Source organism: Chroicocephalus ridibundus, chromosome 17, assembly GCF_963924245.1.
Source record: "Chroicocephalus ridibundus chromosome 17, bChrRid1.1, whole genome shotgun sequence".
In the NCBI taxonomy this organism is placed as follows: domain Eukaryota; kingdom Metazoa; phylum Chordata; class Aves; order Charadriiformes; family Laridae; genus Chroicocephalus; species Chroicocephalus ridibundus.
In genome coordinates this window covers 2,580,940-2,603,056 of record NC_086300.1, presented here as the reverse complement: position 1 = coordinate 2,603,056, position 22,117 = coordinate 2,580,940, and the positions used below count along the sequence as shown (strand labels likewise).

The 22,117-nt window shown below is 61.4% G+C and overlaps 3 protein-coding genes across 4 annotated transcripts in view; 1 reads left to right on the top strand and 2 right to left on the bottom strand.

Moving 5' to 3' along the window:
• Positions 1 to 331: 331 nt before the first annotated feature.
• PCGF2 (polycomb group ring finger 2) lies at positions 332 to 9,442 on the top strand. The gene is given in 11 exon segments (XM_063354679.1): positions 332 to 500; positions 3,544 to 3,683; positions 3,966 to 4,062; positions 6,299 to 6,354; positions 6,928 to 6,978; positions 7,063 to 7,171; positions 7,758 to 7,806; positions 7,993 to 8,091; positions 8,473 to 8,553; positions 8,995 to 9,216; positions 9,218 to 9,442. Coding segments are annotated over 10 exon segments (993 nt in total). The 5' UTR covers positions 332 to 500; positions 3,544 to 3,571; the 3' UTR covers positions 9,335 to 9,442.
• A 1,975-nt stretch (positions 9,443 to 11,417) lies between these two features.
• CISD3 (CDGSH iron sulfur domain 3) lies at positions 11,418 to 12,805 on the bottom strand. The gene is made up of 2 exons (XM_063354682.1): positions 12,475 to 12,805; positions 11,418 to 12,084 (listed from the first exon to the last, which is right to left on the bottom strand). The coding sequence occupies exons 1-2, from the start codon at positions 12,745 to 12,747 to the stop codon at positions 11,905 to 11,907; spliced, it is 453 nt and encodes a 150-aa protein (XP_063210752.1). The 5' UTR covers positions 12,748 to 12,805; the 3' UTR covers positions 11,418 to 11,904.
• A 5,488-nt stretch (positions 12,806 to 18,293) lies between these two features.
• Positions 18,294 to 22,117, bottom strand: part of MLLT6 (MLLT6, PHD finger containing) — a 46,649-nt gene continuing 42,825 nt past the window's right edge. For both annotated transcript variants that reach the window (XM_063354671.1, XM_063354672.1), the window contains exon 20: positions 18,294 to 21,919. In XM_063354671.1, coding sequence (XP_063210741.1) covers positions 21,875 to 21,919 — 45 coding nt within the window. In that variant the 3' untranslated portion in view covers positions 18,294 to 21,874. The remainder of the gene's footprint in view (positions 21,920 to 22,117) is intronic.

Here is a 22,117-nt window from a genome sequence, read left to right as displayed (position 1 = left end):
GCGGGGCGGGGCCTGGCGGCGGCTGGAGGAGGGAAAAAAATAAAAAAAAAAAAAAAGGAGGAAAAAAAATAAAAAAAAAAAGGAGGAGGAAGGAGGGAAAAAAAAAAAAGGAGAAAAAAAAAAAAAAAAACGAGCGAGAGAAAAAAGGGCCCCGGCCGCAGCGCCGCCGCCGCGCCGAGCCGAGCCGCGCCGAGCGGGGGAGCGGAGGGGCGGCCGCGGGGCCGCCGCTGCCACCAGGTAGGGACGCGGCCCCGGGCCCCCCCCCCGCCGCCGCCGGGCTCCGCCGCCGGGCCCCCCCGCGCCTTTTTCTCTCCGCGTTCAAGATGGCCGATGGCCGCCGCCTCCCCCCGCTTTGTGCCGCCGCCCCGCTCCTGCCCGGGGAGGCCGTGAACACCCCCCCACACCACGGCGGGCACCGGAGAGGGGCTACGGAGCCCTGACAGCCCCGGCTCCCACCGCCCCCCCGCTGGGCCCGGCGCGGCGAGGAGAGGGGCAGTGCGGTACGGCCCGGGGTGGGGGGGGGGCGGTGGCGGGAGCCCCCCCGGGGCGGGCGGAGGGGGCCGGGCCGGTCCCCGGGGCGGGCTGTCAGCCGGCCCCGAGTACAAAGGGCTGCGGGGCACCGGGAGTGCCCCGGGTCCACCGGGGCTGCCCCACCCCCGGCCTCAAATCCTGTCCCCCCCCAAAAAAATACAAATGAAGCGGACGCTGCCCGCCGGGCTGCAAGCGGGGACCCCCGGGGCACAGCGCGGGGTCACGCGTGTCCGGTGCCAGGCGGGTGTCACACACCGGGCGCTGCCGGGCGGACACGTCCCGCCGCGGGGATGCGGGGGGGTGTGTGTTTGTGTGTCCTTGTGCATACACGGGTGTGTGGACACCCGTGTCCGTGCCCTCCCCGCCGTGCTTATCCCCCCTTCCCGCTGTTTCGCTCCTCGGTGCCCGCGTCCCGCACCTCGGGAGGGGCGGGGGGTCCCGTCGGGGCGGCGGGCGCTGTCCGGGGGGTGCGGGTTCACGGTCCGCCGCCTTTTTTTGTCGTGTGTCCCGGTGCGTGGGGGGCCCGTGGCGGCCGTGCAAGCCAGCGGCCAGTGCCGGGGGGAGCCGTCCCGGTTTATTTCCCGGCCCTCGGGCTCGCCGCCGCCGGTGGGTCCCGCGGGGAGGGGGCGGCCGGTCGGGTCCAAGTTACCGGTGACTTTGAAACGTCCTTCCCCACCCGTGCCTGGTCCGGGGAGATTTTGGGGACGGGGACGGGGGTCACCGTGCCGGGCCACCGCCCAGGGAGACAAAAGACTCCGAAAGTCGGGGCTGGAGGTGCGGGGGAGCCGGCTGCAGGCGGCGGGACCCGCTCTGGCGGCGGGGCCGGGGCGGCCGGTGCCGCTGGCGGGACGGGGCGGCCCCGAGGGCTCCGGTGGGGCCGGTGCTGTGGCCGGCTCCGGTGCCCGGCGGGGGGGGCTGTCCGGGGCTTTGTTCGCCCCCGCGGCAGGAAATCGCCGTTGTTATCACCCGGTTTATTAGAACCGGTTTGCGCCGGTGGCTCAGGCTCCCCCCTCCCGCGGAGACCCGGGCCGCCATTGGCGGCTGCGAGCACCAAAAGCAGCCAAATCCACCCAAAATGCAGCTGTGGGTCCTGCGGCCCGGCGTGGGCAGCCGGTGCCCGGCGGAGCTGCCCGGTCCCTCGCGGCACTCGATGCGGGATCCGGGGCTGGGGACCACAGCCCCCCCCCCAGGTATTCTCCTGGCCGGAGGGAGCCTGGCAGTGGCCCCCCATCACCTGTGGGCTGTGGAGGGCTGAGGGCACCTGCCCAGTGGTGCAGGCCACCACCCAGGGAGACCCCAGGGTGCCAACCCGGGGGATGCCCAGGGGTGGGAGCTGAGCCTCGGGGGGGGGGCTGGGGCTTCCCAAACACCCTGGTGCCCCTGGCCCCCTCTCTGCAAGGAGACCCTGGGGCTCAGCTTGGCCCCTGCCCCTCCAGCACAGGGGTGTCCTGGAGGTCTCATTCCCCATGCTGTCCCCATCCCTGCAGCATCCCCATCCCCGTGGTGTCCCCATCCCTGCAGCATCTCCATCCCTGTCCCCGTGGTGTCCCCATCCCTGCAGCATCTCCATCCCTGTCCCCGTGGTGTCTCCATCCCTGCAGCATCTCCATCCCTGTCCCCGTGGTGTCTCCATCCCTGCAGCATCTCCATTCCTATCCCCGTGGTGTCCCCATCCCTGCACACCTGCCTCTGGGGACTCCACGGCGGCTGAAGGAGATGAGAGACCCAGACTGGAGACCGGGAGAAGCGCAGCAGGGAGGGAGCGGGACAACATGGACCCGGGGGTGTACAAACACACCTGCAGGCACCGCTCCATGCACAGCCCCGAGCACACACCCCACAGCCCCCCAAAACTGCACCCTCGCACGCACTGCCCCGTGCATGCACACGCACGTGCGCCCTGTTTGCTCCCTGTTTGCGGGGTTCACCCTGTTCCTCGCCCGGTCACGGTGCCCGTTTTGCCTTCAGTGGCTGTTGTCTGGTTGTTGGCTGTCGGGTGTCTGTGAAGGGCCTGGCCCCGTGTCAGGCGGCTGGTGACACCACTCCACGCCTGGCCCCGTGTGAGCGCCTGTACCGCAGGGGTGCGAGGGTACGTGTGCACCTCTGCCTGTGTGCGTGTGGGGGATGTGTGTGTGTATGTGTAGTTTGTGTGTACACACACACACGTGTCTGTGTCGCCCTGGGTGGGGGTGTGGGTGCGTACGGGTGTTGCACCCTCGCGCTGCCATCGCGCCCACACTCATTAACACAAACCCAGGGTTTCTTCTCCCCTCTCCCCCTCGCCTCGGATGGTTGTAATAATATCCTGGCTCCTCTCCAAGTATCAGGGTTGCCATGGAAACAATAAAACTGCAGTGATTTCAGGCCTCGGCTCTGCCATCTCCCATTGTAAAGGTGGAAGTGCTGGAGCAGGCAGGCGGCGGTTCCCCCGTATCTGCGCCCCGCGCCGGGGGACGCTGCCCGTGCCCCACGTGCAGCCCCGGCCATGCACACCCACACACGCAGGTGCTGCGGCTGCTCCTGGCCCCAGGCAGGTAGCCAACACCGGACTCGGGAGTTTCTATAGAAACCATGAGGCGGTGGCTGAAAATGCCTTTTCCATCGAACAAAACAAAAATACACTTTGTGTGTGTGTGTGTGTGTGTGCGCACGCGCGCGCAGCCCAGGGAGCTGCAGGCAAGGGGCTGGCTAACAGGGGTGATTTGTCCCCACTCAGAGGCATCTCGGCGTGGTGGGGACACACTTGGGGACCCCCAGAAAGATGCAAAGATGGGGCAGAGGGACCTGGGCAGAGCCCGGGGCTGGGGGCTGCATGGGGAGGTGTGTGGGTGCTGCTTGTGCACCCATAGGGCTGGCGGGGTGTGGGTCCAGGGTTCTCAGGGTGGTATGTAGGGGGGTCACCAGGCACCCCACTCTGCCCCGGATTTGTTCGTTAAAGGGTGGTGAGAGTCCCGCAGGTCCTGCCCTTGCACAAAGCAGCCGTTAAGGGTGGCCCCGGGTGTTTCCCCGCAGGGAGGATCCGCCGCGGCGCTGCTCCAAAATGCACAGGACCACCAGGATAAAGATCACCGAGCTCAACCCCCACCTGATGTGCGCCTTGTGCGGCGGCTACTTCATAGACGCCACCACCATCGTGGAGTGTCTGCACTCCTGTGAGTGTCCCGGGCCCCCGCTAGGAGCCATGCTGCACCCAGGGGTGCCCCGAGCCCCGGGAAGGGTGGCTGTGCTGCACTGAGACCCTCCCGCGGACAGGGCAGTCCCCAAACCCTTCCTGCATGGGGCATTTTTGTGGGACGGAGCTGAGGGGTTGTGGTTGGGGCCAGGCCGTGGCGGGCAAGCAGGGGTCCGGGCCCTGAGCCCCTGCGGGGGCTGGCACAGGGGCTCTGCCCCCTCGTCCGTCCGTCCATCTGCTCACACTGGGTCTCTCCCCGCAGTCTGCAAAACCTGCATCGTTCGCTACCTGGAGACGAACAAGTACTGCCCCATGTGTGATGTCCAAGTGCACAAAACCAGACCCCTCCTCAGCATCAGGTGAGCTCTGGGGGCTCCCCGCGCGCCGTGCCCGTGCCCCTGCGTGGCACCGAGCCCCAGCCCCGTGTCGGTGCAGCCTGTGCCCGCTCTGGGGTGCAGCCCCGAGCACCCCGGGATGGCGAGGTGGGCTCTGCGGCCGCCCCAGGTTCATTCAGCCGAGCAGGGACCATTGTATCTCTTGCAGCATGAAACCTCTCTGCTCCTGACCCCGCACCCTACAGCAGTGGCGATTTGGGGTGCTCTCTGGGTGGAAGGGGAATGGGGACGGTAGGAAGCGCCACCATGAAGGAGACAGGACCAGGGGACATCTCTGTGGCAGCAGGAGGAGGCTGGGGTGGGTGCCAGCTGGAGCAGGGCACCCTGAGCCCATCCCTGCGCATCCCAGACCGCAGACATCCATCCGTCTGTCCCCACAGTCCCACCAGGCGCAGTTTAACCGCTTGTGCTTTCTAACTCCCTGCCCTTTCCCCCGTGGGGACGGTGCCGTGTCCCTTGGGGCAGCAGCCCAGGTGAAAGGGTGCCCGGCCACGGTGGCGGTGGCTTCGTGCCGGCTCTGCCCTGGCCCCGCGTCTGGCTGGGGAAAGCCAGACACGTCCCGTCAGTTGTGGAATTGGCTCTGCAGGTGGTTGGCATAGAAACCATGAAAGGCTGCAATACATCACTTGGCTTTTTTTTTTTTTTTATCCTTTTTTTTTTTAGACTCTTCCATGTAAATCCGTTTCTGTAGTAACACTTTTTCTGCCTTTTTTTTTTTTTTTTTTTTCTGGTTCACTATGAAATATTTACACTCCGGCTCCCACGGCTCCCTTGCCGAAACATCCCTGCCTGCGTGCGGAGACGGATACGCAGCCGCCCGCGCCGCAAACGGGCACGGCAGCCCCGAGCCCCGGCTGTCGTGGTGGCGCGGTGCCTTCGCATCCCCTTTGGTCCCGGCGGGGGAAATTTTATGGGGCGCATGTGGGCAGAGGTGACACCGCAGGTGACAGGGGCCTGAGCCAGATGTGGTGCCATAGGAAACTCTCTGCGCCGAGGAGGGGCTTGCTTCCCCTTTGCTTCCCAAAACCGGTGCCATGGCAGCACCGAAACACCCGCGTCCCGGGCGTGATGCTGAGGGTGTTGCCCACGCGTGGCCACCGCGTCCCCCGTGGCACCCCGGACCCCACCCCGTGTCACCGCGCTGGGCTGAATGGGGCTGACTCATGCCGGAGCAGCGACCGGCTGGTAATTAAGCTGCCAATCAAGTGGCAGAGGTTGCTTTTTCATTAGCTTGCTGTAAATTATAAAGCCAATTCTCTGGGTATGTATTATAAATAAAATCACAGTGGGGCCTCGTGAACCAGAGTGACATCACCGAGGAATTAGGGATGAAAGACATGGGTAGGCTAAAAATAATACAGGGTACGGTCATTTGTTTTTTCTTTAAAATAAAGGCCTTATTATTAAAATGGAAATAATTGCAGACATAATTTACTTTTCACCAGTCCCACTGCTCTTGCTTTGTTTTTGAGATATTTTTTTTTCATTTGGCTGAGCTGCTGCTTTTAAATTGTGCCAGATGCCCTGCCTGCAGGGTCCCGAGCCCAAGCCTTCCAGCGAAACCCCATTCCCGGCCCTGTGCTGAGGAGGGGACTTGAGCTTCCCCGGTTCCTCGACTGCTTCAGAGGGATGCTGCCGCGAGATGTTCCCGTCTCGGGGAGCCCCCTCTGCTTTCCTGTGCGACACCCTGACAGCGGCCGCTGTCCTGCCGTCCTTACGGCAGAGGGAAATCAACGCCTGAGCCCTGAACTGCAGCCGAGTCCAAAAATAAAATTAGATGCAAATTAAAACTTGCAGAAACATTTGCTGATCTTAGATATTATATTTTTTTTTTTTTGTAAGTTCTCAGTGTGTTTCCATAATCGTTTTGACTACTGAAACGGATCCCGGCCCCAAAATCCTGCTGTCATCATCCCTAGCAATTACAAGGATTTTTGAAATGGTTTTCTTTCTTCTTCCAGAGTTAACCCTTTGCGGTGAGCGCGAGCGCGGACGGGTTTTCCTGCGAGACAGGGCCTGTGGCACCGCCGTGGGATGGGGAGCTTGTGCTGGGAGTTTCCCTGGAGGGAGATGGGGGGGGAGGTGGCATTCGGGCTGGCCGGGGGCACAGGGTGCTGGGCGGCTTTTTGTCCACCCAGGGAAGCCAGTTGCTCCCATCCAGCTGATTTCTCTCTCTTTCCTCTTTCTTTTGCCCCCCCAGGTCGGACAAAACCCTACAGGACATAGTGTACAAACTGGTCCCGGGGCTTTTCAAAGGTACAGGCACGGACGGTTATAATTGTGTGGGTTTGGGGTTGTTTGTAACTCGCTCCCACCCACCAGGGAAAACACGTTCCCCCGATTCCGCGCTGCCCACGCGCGTCTCTGCCCGTGTAATGGGGACAGCGGGAAAACGCACGGTAGTGAACGGACAGGGATGGGGCCATCCGGATAGTGCCCACCCCGCGCTCCGGCAGCCGGGGGGGCTGCTGCTGGGGGAGCCACGAACAGCAAAGCTGGGAGCGGGAGCCGCCGGTTTGCTCTCCAAGTGCCTGCCCGTCCTCGGGGGGGGAAAAGTGTGGGGGTCTGCAGGCGTGGAAAGCCTGAGGACAGTTGAGCCGCCATAAAGGCACTCTCCCAGCAGCAGATTTGCGGCCGCTCCGAGGGTTTCACTGGTACAATTTGATTGTTCTTGCTAAAGCCGCTGCCTTCCTATGGGGTCCCTCTGCCTGCACCAGGCAGCTCCTGCTCGGCCATCGGGGGCTTCCTCCTGCTCTCCCCTTTGCATCCATCTCCCCCTTGGTGTGATTTTTTTTTCCCCCCTCACCTTCCTCCTCCCTTCTGCCGCAGATGAGATGAAGAGGCGACGTGACTTCTATGCAGCCTACCCCATGGCAGAGGGTGAGTGTCAGCTCCGGGAACCCCCCCTCACCCCAGCTGTGCCCCCCGCAACGGCTCAGCCTCTCCCTCCCTCTGCTCCGGCAGTTCCCAATGGGTCCAATGAAGACCGCGGGGAAGTCTCTGAGCAGGACAAGGGGAACCTGACGGACGACGAGATTGTCAGCCTGTCCATAGAGTTTTACGAAGGGTCGAGGTACCGTTTTCTGGCCGCTCCTAAGTCCCTGCCTGGGTTTGGGGGCTCTGAATAAGCTCTCACTCTCTTTTCCCACTCCGGAGAGGGAGCTGAGGTGCGAGGTGGTGGCTGACGCTGCCCTGCCTAGGGCTCAGCGTCTTCCAGGGTGCTTGAATGGACAGAGGGGCGCCCAAACCCCATCTGCTCTGCCCCCCCGTCCAGCATCCTCTTCGGATGTGGGTGCTTGCCGTGGCAGCGGGGTCCCCGCATCGCCGCTCCGCAGGCCGGCTCCTTCCCAGGCAGCAGAGCCCAAGGGCTGCCACGTCCCCGGTGCTGGTGGTGGCCTCCGAGGATGTCACCGGCATGTGGCGCAGCCATTCGGAGGGAGACAGGGAAGGCGGCAGCCCGGGCAGCGATGGCAGTGCGCTGGACTGGAAACGCAGCAACGTGGGGGTGTCAGGGGTGGCAAAGCCACAGCTTGGCTGAAGGTCACCGGGTGGTTCCCCTTGTAGCCCCTCCATGGACGGCCCTTCTGGTGGGTTATTTTTTCTTTCTGCCTTTTTATTCCTCCGTAAACTTTGTCCTGTGTTTTGCTTTACTCCCCCAGAGAGGAGAAGAAAGGGACTGTCGAGAACGGGGAGCTGGAGAAGGAGAAGGAGAAGGTGAGTGTGGTGGGACCGCGGCACGGAGAGCTCTGTGTCCAGCCGCCTTTTGGGGGCTGGGGAGGGGGGACAGGAGGGCACCCCAAACCGTCTGCCGGAGGAGGCGGGAACTGCCCATTAATTGCACGGCGGACTCTCAGCAACGCCTCTCCCCCCGGCCCCCTCCCGCTGCGTCCCCAGAAGAACGGGGTGCGGTTCCTGCGCTGTCCCGCCGCCATGACCGTCATGCACCTGGCCAAGTTCCTCCGCAACAAGATGGACGTTCCCAGCAAGTACAAGGTGAGCCTGTGGCTGGGCTGCGCTCGCTGCCCGGCGTTCCCTGCGCTCCGGTGGGCTCGGTGACGTTTTGGCCCTGCCGTGTTACATCCCCTGCTGCAAACACGCTGTGCTCTGCTTGTTCCCCGGTATCACGGCTCTGCTTCGTGCAGCCCAGGCTTTGCGTCCCCAGCCGGGGGGGGGACGCTGGGGCAGGATCCGTCCCTTGTGGCGCGTTGCATGTAAGCTCTGAATTTGCTCCGTCATCGCGAGCCCTGGCAGCCCCTGGCTCTGGGAGAGGCACCTGGGGACAGCAAAGCCCCGGTGTCCCCTGAGCGGCTCCGGGGGGGGGCTGGCGGTGCCTCTGCCCCCGTGCTGGGGGGGTGACACTTTTCCCTGCGCCAGGTGGAAGTGCTCTACGAAGACGAGCCCCTGAAGGAGTATTACACCCTGATGGACATCGCCTACATCTATCCCTGGAGGAGGGTAAGTGGAGCTGCCTCCTCCCCTGCCAGGGCTAGTCTTGGAGAAAAGCTGGGAAAAGCAGTCCTTTAGGGGCAGGCTGACGGCATTCAAAAGCTTAAAAACTGAAAAACTCAACATTTGAAGAGCTTACTTAAAAATTGAAAAAGTGGAGCATTGAAAAAACTAAATTGAAAAGCTGAAAAATTGGAGTACTTCAACAAATTAAACCCCAGACGCCCCCTTCTTACAGAAGTGTTTTGCTCCGGGTGTGATTTTCAGGAGGCTGGGGGGCTGCACGTGCTCTTCTGCCCCTTTCTCCAGGGCGGGCGGGAGGGTTGGTGGCTGACATCGGGCCGTGCCGCCAGCGCGGGCGGCCGGTGATGCGGTGCCCGCCGGTGCCATCCCGGCGCGGGGTGCCGCGGGGTGCCGGGTGCCATGCGTCTGCCCCTCTCCCGCTTGCAGAACGGGCCCCTGCCGCTGAAATACCGCGTCCAACCCGCCTGCAAGCGCCTCAAGCTCTCCCAGCCGCCCACCTCCGAGTGCACCAACACCAGCGGCGCCTCCGAGTGCGAGTCGGTCAGCGACAAAGCCCACAGCCCCGCCACGCTGCCCGCCACCTCCTCCTCCCTGCCCAGCCCCGGCACCCCGTCCCACGGCTCGCCCAGCTCCACCGCCGGCAGCGGCCCCCCCCGCCACCAGCACCGCGCTCAACGGCACCTCGAACTGCCACCCGCTGCCCCCCGCCGCCGGCCGGTGCCGCAAAACGACTGTCAATGGCAGCACGGCCTCCGCCTTGACCTAAACGACGCCAAAAACAGGGACTCCTGGCCGGGTTTTATATATCTATATATATTATATATATACATATATAAATATATATGTGTACATAGGGAGAAAAAAAAAAAATTATACATACTTATTTTCTATTGATTGACCAGATTAATTTAAAATGCAAATAAGACACATAAATGTGGTTGACTATTTTTAAATGATTTTTTTTTTTAATTTTTTTTTTTTTTTTTTTTTTTTATTATTTTAACTTATGTAAGCTGCACGCCGGAGCCGGGAGCCACGCGGGCCCTGCCGCCTTCCTTGCTCGTTTTTCTCTTAACGCTTTTCACTCTCCTCCCCATCCCTCTCCCCTCGCGCCGGCCGGGAGCGAGACGGGGCCGTGAGCGGGGACGCCCGGCTGCACAGGTAAGGGCCAAGCACAGGTAAGGGCCAAGCACAGAAGCCAAAAACTGCCCCCCCCCTCCTCCTCCCTCCCCCCCCCCAGCCCTGCCGTGCTCTGGGTTTTTGGTTTTTTGTTTTTTTTTTTTTTTTTTTAGCTTTTTTTGTGTTTGTTTGGGGTTGGTTGTTTTGGGCACCAGGTTTGATAACGTGGTGCCTGTGGCCCGCCGGGACCATTTGTTGGCATCGTGCGTCGCTCGCTGGCGTTGCCCCCCCCCCCCGCCCCCGCCCCGGCTTTGCCTTGCTGGGCACATTTCTGGTTCTTTTTCGCTTTCCCTGTGTGGTCTCCGGAGGGTGTTTCAGGCTCTGATCGAGCAAAGCCTCACGCAGACGCTTCCCTCGATGCACAGTAAGTTCTTTCATTGTGGGGGTTTTCCCCCCCCCCCAGCTTAAAAAAATTCTGTTTGTAACTTGGCGGGGAAGGGCCGGCCGTGCCGGGGGCAGGAGCACAAGCCCCGCTGAATATTGGGGGTTTTTTTCCCTTTCCAAGGGAGCTGCCGCCTCCCCGGGGCCGACGGGCAGCACCGGCTACCGACGGCTCCGGCCACCACCGGGAAATTTTGGCTGGGGGCATCTAAACCCCGTGTTGGGGGATGCTTTGCCAGCGCTGGGGGCGTCTGCGCGGGACCCGGGGGCGTCAAACGCTGCTGCCCGGCCCGAGCGCACGGTGGGTGCAGCACCCAGTCAGGGGGGTGGGGGGACACGCGGGACCCCCCCACACCGCCAGCGCTCCGCTCGCCTCCGCAGCTTCAGTGCCACGTTTCGGAGCGTTTATTTTCCTGTCCTCCCCGGCCCCGTCCTTCCCCGCCCTCTCCTCCTCCTGCCCCCCACATTGGGTTTTTAAAAAAAAATAAAATTTTTTTAAAAAAATAAATAATAAGACTACAGTGCCTTTAGCCAGGAGGCTGCGGCGAGGGCCCAGCGCGGGAAGGTGCTGCCGTGTTTCGGGCGGGAGCGGAGCGGCACCGGGGTCACCGGCTGCCCCCACGCGCCGGGGAAGGGACCAACTTTCTACAGTGACAAAAGAAAAAAAAAAAAAGCACAGGAGCCCCGGGGAGCGCAGAGCCCGGGGGCTTCTCTCCATCCCTGCCTGGGGAGGGGGACGAAGGACAAAAAAAAAATAAGCAAGTGCCTGCAGCGCCCGGAACGGCCCCCCCCGGCCAGGCTGCGGCTGCGGCCGCCCGCGACGGCACGGTGAGAACCAAAGGAAAGCGGCACAGGAATTGTGTGAACAGCCCGACTCCAAAGGTCAGGAAACATGGGATGTTGTTATTGTATTTTTTAATTTTTTTTTTTTTTTTTTTTTTTTTTTGGAAGTACCGCACCCCCGGCACGGACTGAAGCAGCGCCTTCGCTATAGCACAGCCCCGGGCTCCGCTGCCCTCCGGGCACTGGGGATGGGGCCCGGGGGGGTCCCCGCGGGGCCCCTTTTTGTTTCTCTCTTCCCCATCCCGGACGAGGGGCTCGAAGCGTGTTGGGGGGCTCCGTTTGTCTCGACTTTGACACCCTTTTTCTCCTTGTAAATAGGCCAAAATGGACTGAGGGAGGCAGCTGAAGTGCCTCGGGCGGGGGTTTGTGTGGGGCTCTTGGGGGGGGTTGTTTTGTTTTCTGTTTTTTCCTATATGGTACAAACCAAATTGCTCTGTATGTTTGCATCCTGTACGACGTTTTAATGTCTTGTAATATATTCTGATATTCATATATCGTTATTGGTTAAACATTTGTATAACTATACAGCTTTGTAAATGTAATAAATGCTGCAGACTGTCGTTCCCGTCGTCTCCCTGTACGGATGCAGCCGCCCGGGTCCCTCCGTCCCGCGTCCCGACGGGCACCCGCAGCTCTGGGGCTACAAACCCGCTCCTGAAAGTCCCGTTATCCCGTGGATTATTTTCTTCCCCAGCCACTGCTGAGCCTTCGTCATCCCCGGCAGGGCCCCAGCGGGGCAGAAGGCAAAATCGCTGCCCCCGTGGCGGGGTGAGGCTGGTCTTCGGCAGCTGGTGGCAGCCCTCGGGGCCGAGTAATTCAGGTTAATTGGGGTGGGAGCTGGGCATCTCCTCACTCCCTCCGGTACCCGAGAGCTGAACATCCCGGTGGGCCCGTGGGGTCCGTGCCCCCCCGTGGCTGTGGGGCGCAGCCGTGTCAGGGCTGTGTGGAGACCCGGGCGCCCTGCACGGCCTCCTCCTTGTGGGTGCCGTCGCAGTAGGGGGGGGAGCGGGTGCGCTTGCACCCGCAGAGCCAGGCCGTCTTGTCCTCCTCGGGGGTGAAGCGCAGCGGGGAGAGCCCCGGGGCGGCTTTTTTGTGGGTGCCGTCGCAGAAGGGCTGCAAAGCAAAGGGGGAGGGGGGTAAAGGGGGGGATCCGGGGGTGCTGGGGGTGCCTGGCTGGCGCGGGGGCTGCGCTGTCGTGTGTGTCCCCCCCCCAGCTCTGAGCACAAAGCGGGGGCACCGCGACCCCTCCATCCCCCCCCCGGCTGCGCTCTGCCCACCCCCTCCACGGCCCAGCGCATCCCTCGGGAATCGGGGTGCTGCGGGAGCACCCGGGGGGGGGGGGGGGGGGCGACGGCATCTCCTCCTCCCAAACCCTCCTCTGGACCGGGGTGGGGGGTGTGTGTCCCCGTGGGGCCGCTCCCGCCCCGCTCCCGGCCCCGTCCGCATCCCCGCGCATCCCGGCTGGGGGGCCCGGACCCCCCCCGCCCCGGTCCCCGGCCCGACCTGGCTGCGGCTGTGCCCGCAGGAGCACCAGGCGTATTTCTTCCCCGCCTTCAGCTCCACCGGGAACGGCTCCTTGGCGGCGATCACCGGCTGCGGGGGGGCCGAGCACCGTCGCACCTGGGGGGCGGAGGAGAGCGAAGGGATGTACGAAACCCCCGGGGGGTCCCGGCACCGACAGACAACCGCCGACCCCCTTCGCCGCCCGCCCCCCCCGCCGCAACCCGCTGCGGTTCTCATCAGTGTCACAAGCGCGGCCGGTCTCGGCAGCAGCATGGCCCCCGCCGCTCCGCCCGCCGCCGGGTCACCTTCCCCGGGAGCGGCTCCTCCTCCCGGCCCCGCCGGAAGAGCCGGGGCGGGCGGGCTCGGCGGGAGCTCGGCTCCTCGCTGCAGAAACGTTCCCCCATCGCAGGGATCCCCGCAGCCCCCCCCCCCCCGCCCCGCCCCGGGGTGCGCGGCCCCTTTGCACCGGCCCCATCAACCCGCGCCCTTGGTGCCCCCCCCCACCCCCACCCCCGCGGGGTTCGGGGGTTCGTCCCGGGCCCCCCCGAGGAGCTGCAGGGGGAGATGGGGGGGGGGTCCCGGGCCCCCCCGAGGAGCTGCAGGGGGAGATGGGGGGGGGAGGGGGGGGGAGGTCCCTTTGCTCACAAACGCGGGCTCTGCCGCTTCCCTGGAAATTCATCTTTTAAGCCTCAAAGGTTTGGACTCCCCCCCCCCGCCCCCCCCCCCCCCGGCCTTTTCGTTTTTTAAGCATTTCACTACTGGGAAAAATTAGCTTTTTTGCCAGCCGCGGTGATTTCGCGCTGCCGATGGCCGGGGGCGGGGGGGGGCGCTCTGTGGCCACCCGGTCCCACGGGCACCGTCCCACCCGGCGCGGGGGTCACGGCCCCCCGCCACCGCCCGTCCTCCCCGGGGGGGGACCCACGGGCAGGCGCCGTGTCCCGGTGACACGGGAGGGAGGGTCTGATGCGAGCGCGTCGCCCCGCGGAGGCGTAAAACCCACTGTCCCACCCCAGGCCGTTTCATCGTCCTTTCTGAAGTGCCCCCCCCCCCCAACCCCGGGGAGGGGGAGAAAACTCCCCCCCGGGCAGCGACCCCCAAACCTGGAGCCCGCAGCTTTCCCGGGGGCCACCCAGACGCCCCCCTCTGCGCGCTTTCAACTGAGGGGGCTCTAAATTCCCTGTTTTATCCCGCTCCGTGGCCCAGCCGCGGGCCACGGCTCCCGTTTCCCGCATTCCCGGGTCCTGTGGAAGGTGGCCCCCCCAGGAGCACCCAGAGAAGGAGCAGGGGCGGGAGCGGGTCTTTTTTAGCCTACTTTTTATTTTTTTTGGAAAACATTCTTTTAATAAAAGTACCAAGGACTGTAACAATTCCGCAGTCGAACACGTTAATGATACAAAGCCATTATCGGCGTTTGGCTCCAGGGAGGGCAGCTGGGGGTCCCCGGCCCCCGCTGGAGGCAGCAGACGGGGCAACAGGAGCAGTTTCCTAAGAGCCCCCCCCACCCTCGGCACCTGAACGGGGGTTTGTCCTTAGGAAGAAACTAAAACGGGGAGCGTCCCCCCCGCCCCGCGCCTCCCGCAGCCAGCGTGGAAGATGCCGACACACGGCAGCGGTACAAATATTCGGACATTCCGGGCTACAAATCTGCCCGTGTAGTTTTCAGCTAAACCCCCCTTCTCAGGGAAAAACCAAAAGGACCGTACAAACACCTGCTTATGTGTTTATGCGCTTGTACTTGCGACTCGCCGCTTCTCTCCCCGCTCTCTTTTCCACGCTCATCCCTTTTCCATGGGCCCCCTTTGGCCCACGCGAACCCGGCTCCGCCACGGGGAGCCCTCGGAACCGGGAGGATGCGCTTAAATCCCTCCGGAATCCCGACTCTGCCCATGGGCAGGGGCTGCCCTGACCAGGGTCGGGGCTCCGCTCCCTCCCGGCTTTCCCAGGCAGTGGGACCCACCAGGGACGAGGGACAGGAGCGTCCCAGGCCGTGGCAGCGCAGGGATCTCTGCAGCCGGATATTTACGTCCATCCCCCCATGACCCGGCTCACAGACCCCCCTGCCCCACTGCGCCCTTCAGGTCTGCAGGCTCCGTTTGATGAAACCGTCTGGCAGCGGCCGCGTCCCCGGCCGGCAGCACAGGCTCCCCCCGGCCCCGGCAGGTGCTAAACCGCTGCATTTGCTGCTTAAATTAAAAATACAAAGCGGGCCCTGGAGGGGTTATTTGCACTTTACCCTTCAGCTGCGACGTCACACGTAATTCGGAGCAGTCACCCGTCAGCGCTGCTGGGCAGGACACTGATGACTTTTCAAAGTTAAAATGAGAATCTTTAACTAAACTGAGTTTTTCCATTTCCCCACTTTTTAACCGTTGGTAGCACAAACCAACTTCTTCAAATCCTGATAGATTTTGAAATATTAATTAAAAAAAAAAAAAAAACAACAACCAAAAAACCACATAAAACTTCCCTCCCTCCGTCAGGCCGGACGTTACACCACCTCGGGGCGGTGGTTCGGGGCGAGCTCGTCCCAGCAGAGCGGCTCCACCACCTGCACCGGGGAGGGAAGGGGCAAACAGCGGTGCGGGGATTCGGCTGAGCCCGAACCAAACCCTCCCTCCGGCCACGGCCTCGCCAAAGGCCTCACCAGCAAAAAAACCCCTTTTCCTCGTTGCGCTGCCGCTCCCACCCGTCTCCCCCCCGTCTTCCCCAGCGATGCTCTGGGTGCGGGGTGCCGGGACAGGCAGCGGTGGGTTGGGAGGGGGTTTTCTGTGCCGAGGGTCCTCACGCCAAACCCACGGAGGTAACGGAAAGGCTCCACGTGCCCTCACTGCCCCACACAGCAAAAATTGCCCGCGGGGGGGACGGAGAGTCCCAGCCGAGCCGGGCTGCGCCCCTCGGGCACTGATCCAGGCACCAGAAGGGCCGACACCAAGTTCTGGGGTGTCTCGGCACCCCACGGTCCCAAGAGGTGTCCCCACGGGACTGAAGCCCCGTGGGACACCCAGGAGCCCACGCGTCCCACCGGTGGGTACCACAGAGCTGGGGGCCCTTTGCTGGGCAGGGGAGGGAAGAACCGGGCGCAGGAGACCCGGCTCCGGAGCAAACGAGTCCTGTCCCGCGGCTCTGCTCCCCGCCCGGAAAAGGGGAGAAGGGAGGACAGCTCTGAACTGCAGTTTCAGACCTGCTGCTGCAAAGTTACTATTAAAATTATTGCTCCTTCGCCCTTTCCTGCAAAGGTGACACCCACAGCCTTTATGACAACGCCATTTCTCAGACCAAACGCACAAAGCAGCGGCACCGGGGACCCACTCCACTCCCTGCCTCGCGGCTGTGTTGATCACAGGCACTTGATCTTTTTTACTTATGTGGGTTTAAGAAACCGCAGGGCACAGCTGACACCGAGGGCAACGGTAAATAAGAGAGCGGCACGAGCTGCCAGCTCCGACCGGGCTGGCCCTTGGAAACCCCCGCCGGGCGCAGGGCTGCCGGCTCGGCCCCATCCAGGCTGGAACCCGGCGGGTGACGCAGGCGTCCCCGAGGGCAAACACGGAGCAAAGCCCTTGTCACCGTCTGGACGGGGCGACGCGCGCGCTGGAGACGGGTGTGCAAACAAACCAGGCTTTAACTTGAAAGGTTTTTGGAGCGACGGGCACCGCTGCCGTGTGCAACTGGCCCCTGACGCAAGCTGTCACCACGCTGTCCTTCAGAGAGGTCTCGGGGACGAGCAGGACGCTTCAGACCGAGGGATGGACTTGCACTGGACAGGGACGTTCCTTTCGGCAGCAGGGAAGCTTCTGTGTCCCAGACCCAAGCTCCTGCTCCGAGCTCCCGAGGGACGCGCTCCGCCACCGCCGCGCCTCAGAGGCAGCGGTCACCCCTCGCCCTGCCAGCTCAGCCTGAACATTTCACCCCAATGGGAATGACACCATCCGCCTGGTATGTCTCCTCTGGAGCCTTCTACTGAGCGCGTGAGAAGACCTCGTCCCCCTCTGTGTTGTCTTTGGGACAGAGCCAGGGGGCTCCCGCCATCTGCATCCCTGCGGGGCCGGGGCCGGGGCCGGAGCCTGACCCAGCGGAGAGAACCCCGGGGCTCCGCAGAGGCCAGCGAGGGCCAGGGCTGAGGGAGCCCCTGTGCACACAAGAGCTGCGTCCAGGGGACACTGGGCACCGGCTGGGAGAGACCCGGAGCAGAGCGTGTGGGATGCAAGGGCCGCGGAGGAGCGGGGCTGAGGGGCTCTGCGTGGGAGTGCTGGGAGAGCCGCGCTTCAGGCACCTGCGATAGATTCACTTCCCCCGTTATCCTGGTCTGGGAAGACGCCACGAGCTGCTCGTTGGGCACAAAACCACTGGACATTGCTCTGCACCTTCCCCTCACGTCTCTCCGGTCCCCATCCACGCAAAACGGGAACGGGAACGGAAACGCTAGCAAGGGTCAAGCCGCGGAAAGAGGAGAACCATGCCAGGAACAAGCCAACATAACGCTGTGGAAATATTCCTCTGCTTTTTTCTTATTTCAGGGCTCCAAGAAACAGCAGCACCGGGTCTATGAGCCTGGTGCTCCCCAGGCATCCCCCGCGTCTCCCTCCCCGCTGCGCCCCGGCACTGACTGCCCACAGGCACAGGAGAGGAGACTTTGCAGCCCCCAGCTACGGCCGAGAGCAACCGAGTCCTCAGAACCAGACACCAAACCTCCTCCTCCCCTCAAAAAACAGCTGAAAGTTCCCTACAATGACCCAGAGCCTTTGACGACCCAACTCTGCGAGACCAGCCTTCGCCTGCCAAACTCTGCTTCCTCTGGGTGAGCCTTTGAGTGACCAAAAACCGCTCTTAAAGATAAACGTAACAACTCCTGTGTCTCCAGTTCACTCTTGCGCTCCCTCCCTGACAGCTCTTGAGCTGCCTGGAGAAACGCGGGCAAATTCTTTGGCCTCCAATTCCACCCCCCCCGAGGTGGCAATGCTGGTCGATAGGAGAGAGAAAAGCTCTGCAGAAGAACCAGGAGCTGGGGGAGAACTTCTCCTGGGCCTTTAAGGGAGCCCTGTGCACCCAGAGGGCAAGAGGCGTCCACCTCACTGGCGGGACGCGGCCACACGTGGCTGGGGAAAAACCAAAGGTCAATAAAACCCGCTTCTGACCCCAAAGCGTGAGACGGCAGAACCGTGGAGGAGCCTGCGGGCGGCGTTGAAGCCTGAGCCATGGAAGTGCCAAGCCAGAGCTGAGAGCTGAGCGCCGGGGAGCGGGAGCTGGTTTTCTCGAGAGCAAGACGTGTCTCCAAACGGGATTTTGAAGAGACGTCATCACCCGGCAATGTGTGGCCGGGGGGAAACGCAGAACCAGGCGGAAACAGCAGGAGCCCTTCCCTTCGGTGCCTCGGAGAAACAACCCCTCGGGAGAGGGGAGGACGGAGGAGCCGGCCGGAAAGCTCACGCCGTCAGCGAGGTTGGGGCATCTCTACCCACCACCACGGGCTATCGCCGACCTTTGGGGGGGGGAATTTTTGCTCATGAACAGCCACCAGCTGCTCCTCCCTGCTCTCCCTTCACTCCCGAGGCACAAATCCAGGCTGGAGCTGGGTTGGGAGCCCTCCCTGCACCCGGCTCCTGCCTCCTCCAGAGCATCGCGTGCTCCAGCAGCGCCCGGCGTGCACTGCCCAGGATCTCCGCACGCACACGGGAAGGTAATCACACAGACCCTACTCTCATTTCAAATGTTGAAACCCTAGCTGTATTAAAAAAGTCTTCGATATTAATATTAATATTATTTATTATAATAAAGAACAGTCAAGCAGCGTGAAAAAAATATATCTTAGCTACATTACCTTAAATTGCCAAAAATATACACATTTTTCTCTTTTATTTAATAAAAAAAAACCAAATCAAAACAAAAAAAAAGACACATGCAACATACTAAATGAGACATTAGCATCAAAACGGGTAAAGAAACGTACCCCAGTGCAACTGAAACACAGATAATCTTTAGCTTTTATTTTTTTCCTTCCCCCTGCTCTCCCTCTTTTTCACAGAGACACGAAGGTTTAATGTCGACCTTCCAGCAGCGTCCCCTTTCCTCCTCCCCTCCACCTGCCAAAGGGACCTTTGGCTCCGGGACAGGTTGAGGCGATGAGACAAGGGGAGCACTTCAAAGGGACCGGGCGCCTTTGGAAGATGTCGGAGAAACGTGTAAGTGCTATCGGGCTCTTCCCCGGCTCGACCTCTCCGGCCTCGTCCCTCCCTGCTCCGGAGAGCCCCGGAGGGGCCCAAACTGCTGCCACCGCCACAACGGCACGGCCAGCACGGGGCAGGGGACCAGGGACACAGCGCAGCGCTCCCCGCCTTTAACAGCGATCCCGCCTGCCAAACCCACTCCTTCAATTCAGTCCTTGATTCCCAACCTCGTCCGATGCTCCCCAACACGTCCCCCGCGGCGGGGGGAGCCCCGTACAGCACCTTCCGCCCTCCCGACTGCAAAAGTCGCCACGACGCACCTCCCGCCGACCCCCTGCGAGTTTGCTGGGGGTGCCCAGGGATTTGGGCACCAAGCCACCGATCTCCACCTGGGTTCGTCTGTCCTGGCAGACAACACGTGTCGCGCCACGACTCGCTACGCAAGGGACAGGTGCTACCGGCCTTCCCCCGCTCCCAGCCCCTCGCCTCCTGGGACTGGCGTCTCTCTCATTCCAGGGTGTGAAACGTGGTTAAATTTCGGAAGAGTTTGGCCGTGTCTGGGCACAGCGTCGGGCCCTCGTGGTTACAGACCGGGCCGAAGGCCGCGCTGATGGTCAGCAGGACAGCAAAACAGCTGGCGAGGCTAATTTGGGACCTTACAGTAAAAAAAAAAAAAAAAAAGTAAAAAATAAAATAAAAATCAACCCCAGACAAACACAGCTGGGCAAGGAGCTGGCAGAGACCACACTTGCACCTTTACCGGCCGCTGTTTTACCCCTAACACCTCCGTCCATCATCTTGCTGAGCCAAACCAGCGCTACGCGATGCCTCTTCCCGAATTCCCAGGACCTGTTGCTTGCCAAAGGCTGGCAGGAAGAGCCTTCACGTGCGGGCAGCCGACACACGCACAACCGGGGCGCGTCAGGGCTGGATTTACCCCAAAGCCGAGCCATTCTGCGCGGTGCTTTCAAGCCCAAGACTCCTCAGGTGTGGAGGGGGCAGCAAGGCAAGACCCCCCCACCGCTGCAGACACGGATCCTGCTCCCAGCAGAGGGTCCCTGCGCCGGGGGGGTTTGGGTGGCACCTCTGCTTGCAGAGGGGAGGGGGGACGCAACAGAGCTGGGAAGGGAGGGAAGGGGAGGGCGGGGGGGGGGGAAAGAAGAGAAATAAAAAAAAAAAGTGCAAGCACACAATTGTGCCAGAGCAATTTCGGGGACAGGGAGACAAAAAACAAGAGTCAAAGCATTTGCCACGGAAAGATCTCCTTCCCGTCTGGGGAAGCGCCAGGCGGGCGGCCGCCGGCAGGGCCCAGCCCGTGACTTGCCCGGGAGGCGGCTGGGGACAGGGAGCGCGTCAGCGAGAGCCACGGCTCCTCTCTACCTCTGTGCCGCGGGCACCGCGCGGAAGGGAGACTTCTTAATCTGTTTTCCTGCATTTCCACTTTTAGCTGCCATCTCCGTCTTCCCAATAGCTTCTTAACCTTGTTAAAACATTAGCTTTTCTTTATAAAAAAAAATTATATATATATAATATATATATATATATTTCTGAGCAGACAGCAGTGTTCTGCCCAGTTCACAGAACTGGAGGCTGAGATCAGAAAGGTATTTTCTCTCCTTTTAGCCTTTTTCAACCATTGTGGTGACAATCTTCCAAACAAACAAACAAACAAAAGAAATAAAATAAAATAAAAAGGAAGAAAGATATTTAGCAGATGAGTTTTGCCTATAACAAGCCCCTCTAGTACTATCAGCACAGACCCACTGCTGACAAATTTGAATAGTGCAAACTAGTTAGAGGCAGTGGGAATGTGCTGAAAAATGTCCATTAAGGTCTGACAACTTTGTTTTTTTTTTTGTTTTGTTTTTAAGACCCTCAGAGTTTCTATTAGCTGGAGTCTTCCCGCCTGCCCCCAGGAGCTCTGGATTGAACCAGGGCGCGAGGAAAAGAAGGGGCGTTTGTACGTTTGACGTAGATGTTCCCCTTCCCCCAGAGCCGCCCCACCTGTCCTTCAATCAATCCAGAGCACCCAAGCTCAGAGGAAGCCGATCTCTTTGCTGAGGTTCCAGGCTGCAAGACGGAGTTAAGGTCAAAAGGTGGAGAACAACAAAGGGTCCGATGTCCCAGCTTAGGAGACTGGTAATTGTCCCATTGCTTGGAGATCCCTTTTCTCAAGTGCCCAAGACCAGTGGAAGAACGTGGTTTTGCCAGACTGGAGTGATTTGTGGTGGGTAAGAAAGAACAGGTACCGGATTTGGGAGTCTCTCTTCCCCACGCACATTTCTATCTCCCAGCTCAGGCCTGGGAAACAACTGCCAGGTTCAAATGCACCTTCTGAAGTTGGGCTACGACAGGGGTAATACTGGCTACGGCCCCTTTTTGCAAGCTGAAATTTTCGCCTTTGGAAATGCTGGAAGGAAAGAGTGAGACGGCACAAGGAGCAGGAGTGTGCTTTTCACGTGAAAAGTACAGCACCGAACCGACAGCAGCTGGCAGAGCAGATGTGGCAACGTCCTTTCGAGAAGTAGGTGGCTTTCACCTCCCCCCCAAGCACCAGTCCTTACCCATCGCTCCGCCGCTCGTGTCTTTTCAGGCTGGGTTTGGATCCAGCTGAGGTGTCGGGGCTTCATATGATGAAGCTTCATAGAGAGAAGAGCATCCTAAGGGCCCGGCAGACGAAAAGCAGGTGAGAAATCTCAGCTACGGGACTTCTTCTTAACCTCCCCATCTGGGCGAAGCAGACCACGGAGGTACTGCCACCACGTCCCACTTCCCCAGCTGTGTCACATCCAGTGCTGCCTCCGCGGGCGCTGCCAGATTCCTCTGCACTGTGCAGAAAGGAGCCCTCAGCAGAGGGGCCTCCCTCCGCCAAGGTCTTGGCCAAGGACGCTCGACGGTCTCTAGTGCCTCGGCCTGGGGAGCTACGCCCACGTGAACCCCCGTCAACCGGCAGGCAGCTGGCGTTAACTCTCTCCTCCACTCCGGGTGGAAACGCAGCTTCGCTTTGAGCATGTGTGGCACGGATCAGGGCGGCAGGCAGCCCCCCACCTTCGCTCCTCCCGATACCAGGGCTTGGTCAGAGACGTACTGTCTTCCAAAGCACCTCTTGGCATTGCCCAGCGGCAGGAAATGCTTCTTGGAAGCCTTGTGCTCATTGCTCTAACAGTATCAAAGTTGACTGTGGAAAGCCACATTCCCCTGGCTGAGAGGAGTTGGCTGCTGGTTTGTTCGGGAGCTTAGCCCTTGTCCTGGGTAAGAGGAGCTCCCTTTTCATTCATGCTCTTTAAAAAACAAACAGAAAAAAAGAGACGCAGAGGAGACAGGTATCAGTACTGGGTGGGCGGCAACACGAGGGGGCAGAAGCAGAGAGCCCTGCTGTGCTGCGGACCTGGCCCTGCTCACCGCGACCTCTCGGGCTCCTTCGGGATCAACGGAGACACGGGAGCCCCAGGTTTCCCCTCTGCCCAGTTCAGGCCGAA

Excerpts from the sequence above, each read along its gene's own strand:
- CISD3 (XM_063354682.1), bottom strand. The coding sequence starts at position 12,747 with ATGCTGCTGCCGAGACCGGCCGCGCTTGTGACACTGATGAGAACCGCA. Across the intron at positions 12,085-12,474 it reads GCGGGCACAGCCGCAGCCAG|CCCTTCTGCGACGGCACCCA; the intron begins GTCGGGCCGGGG and ends TTTGCTTTGCAG.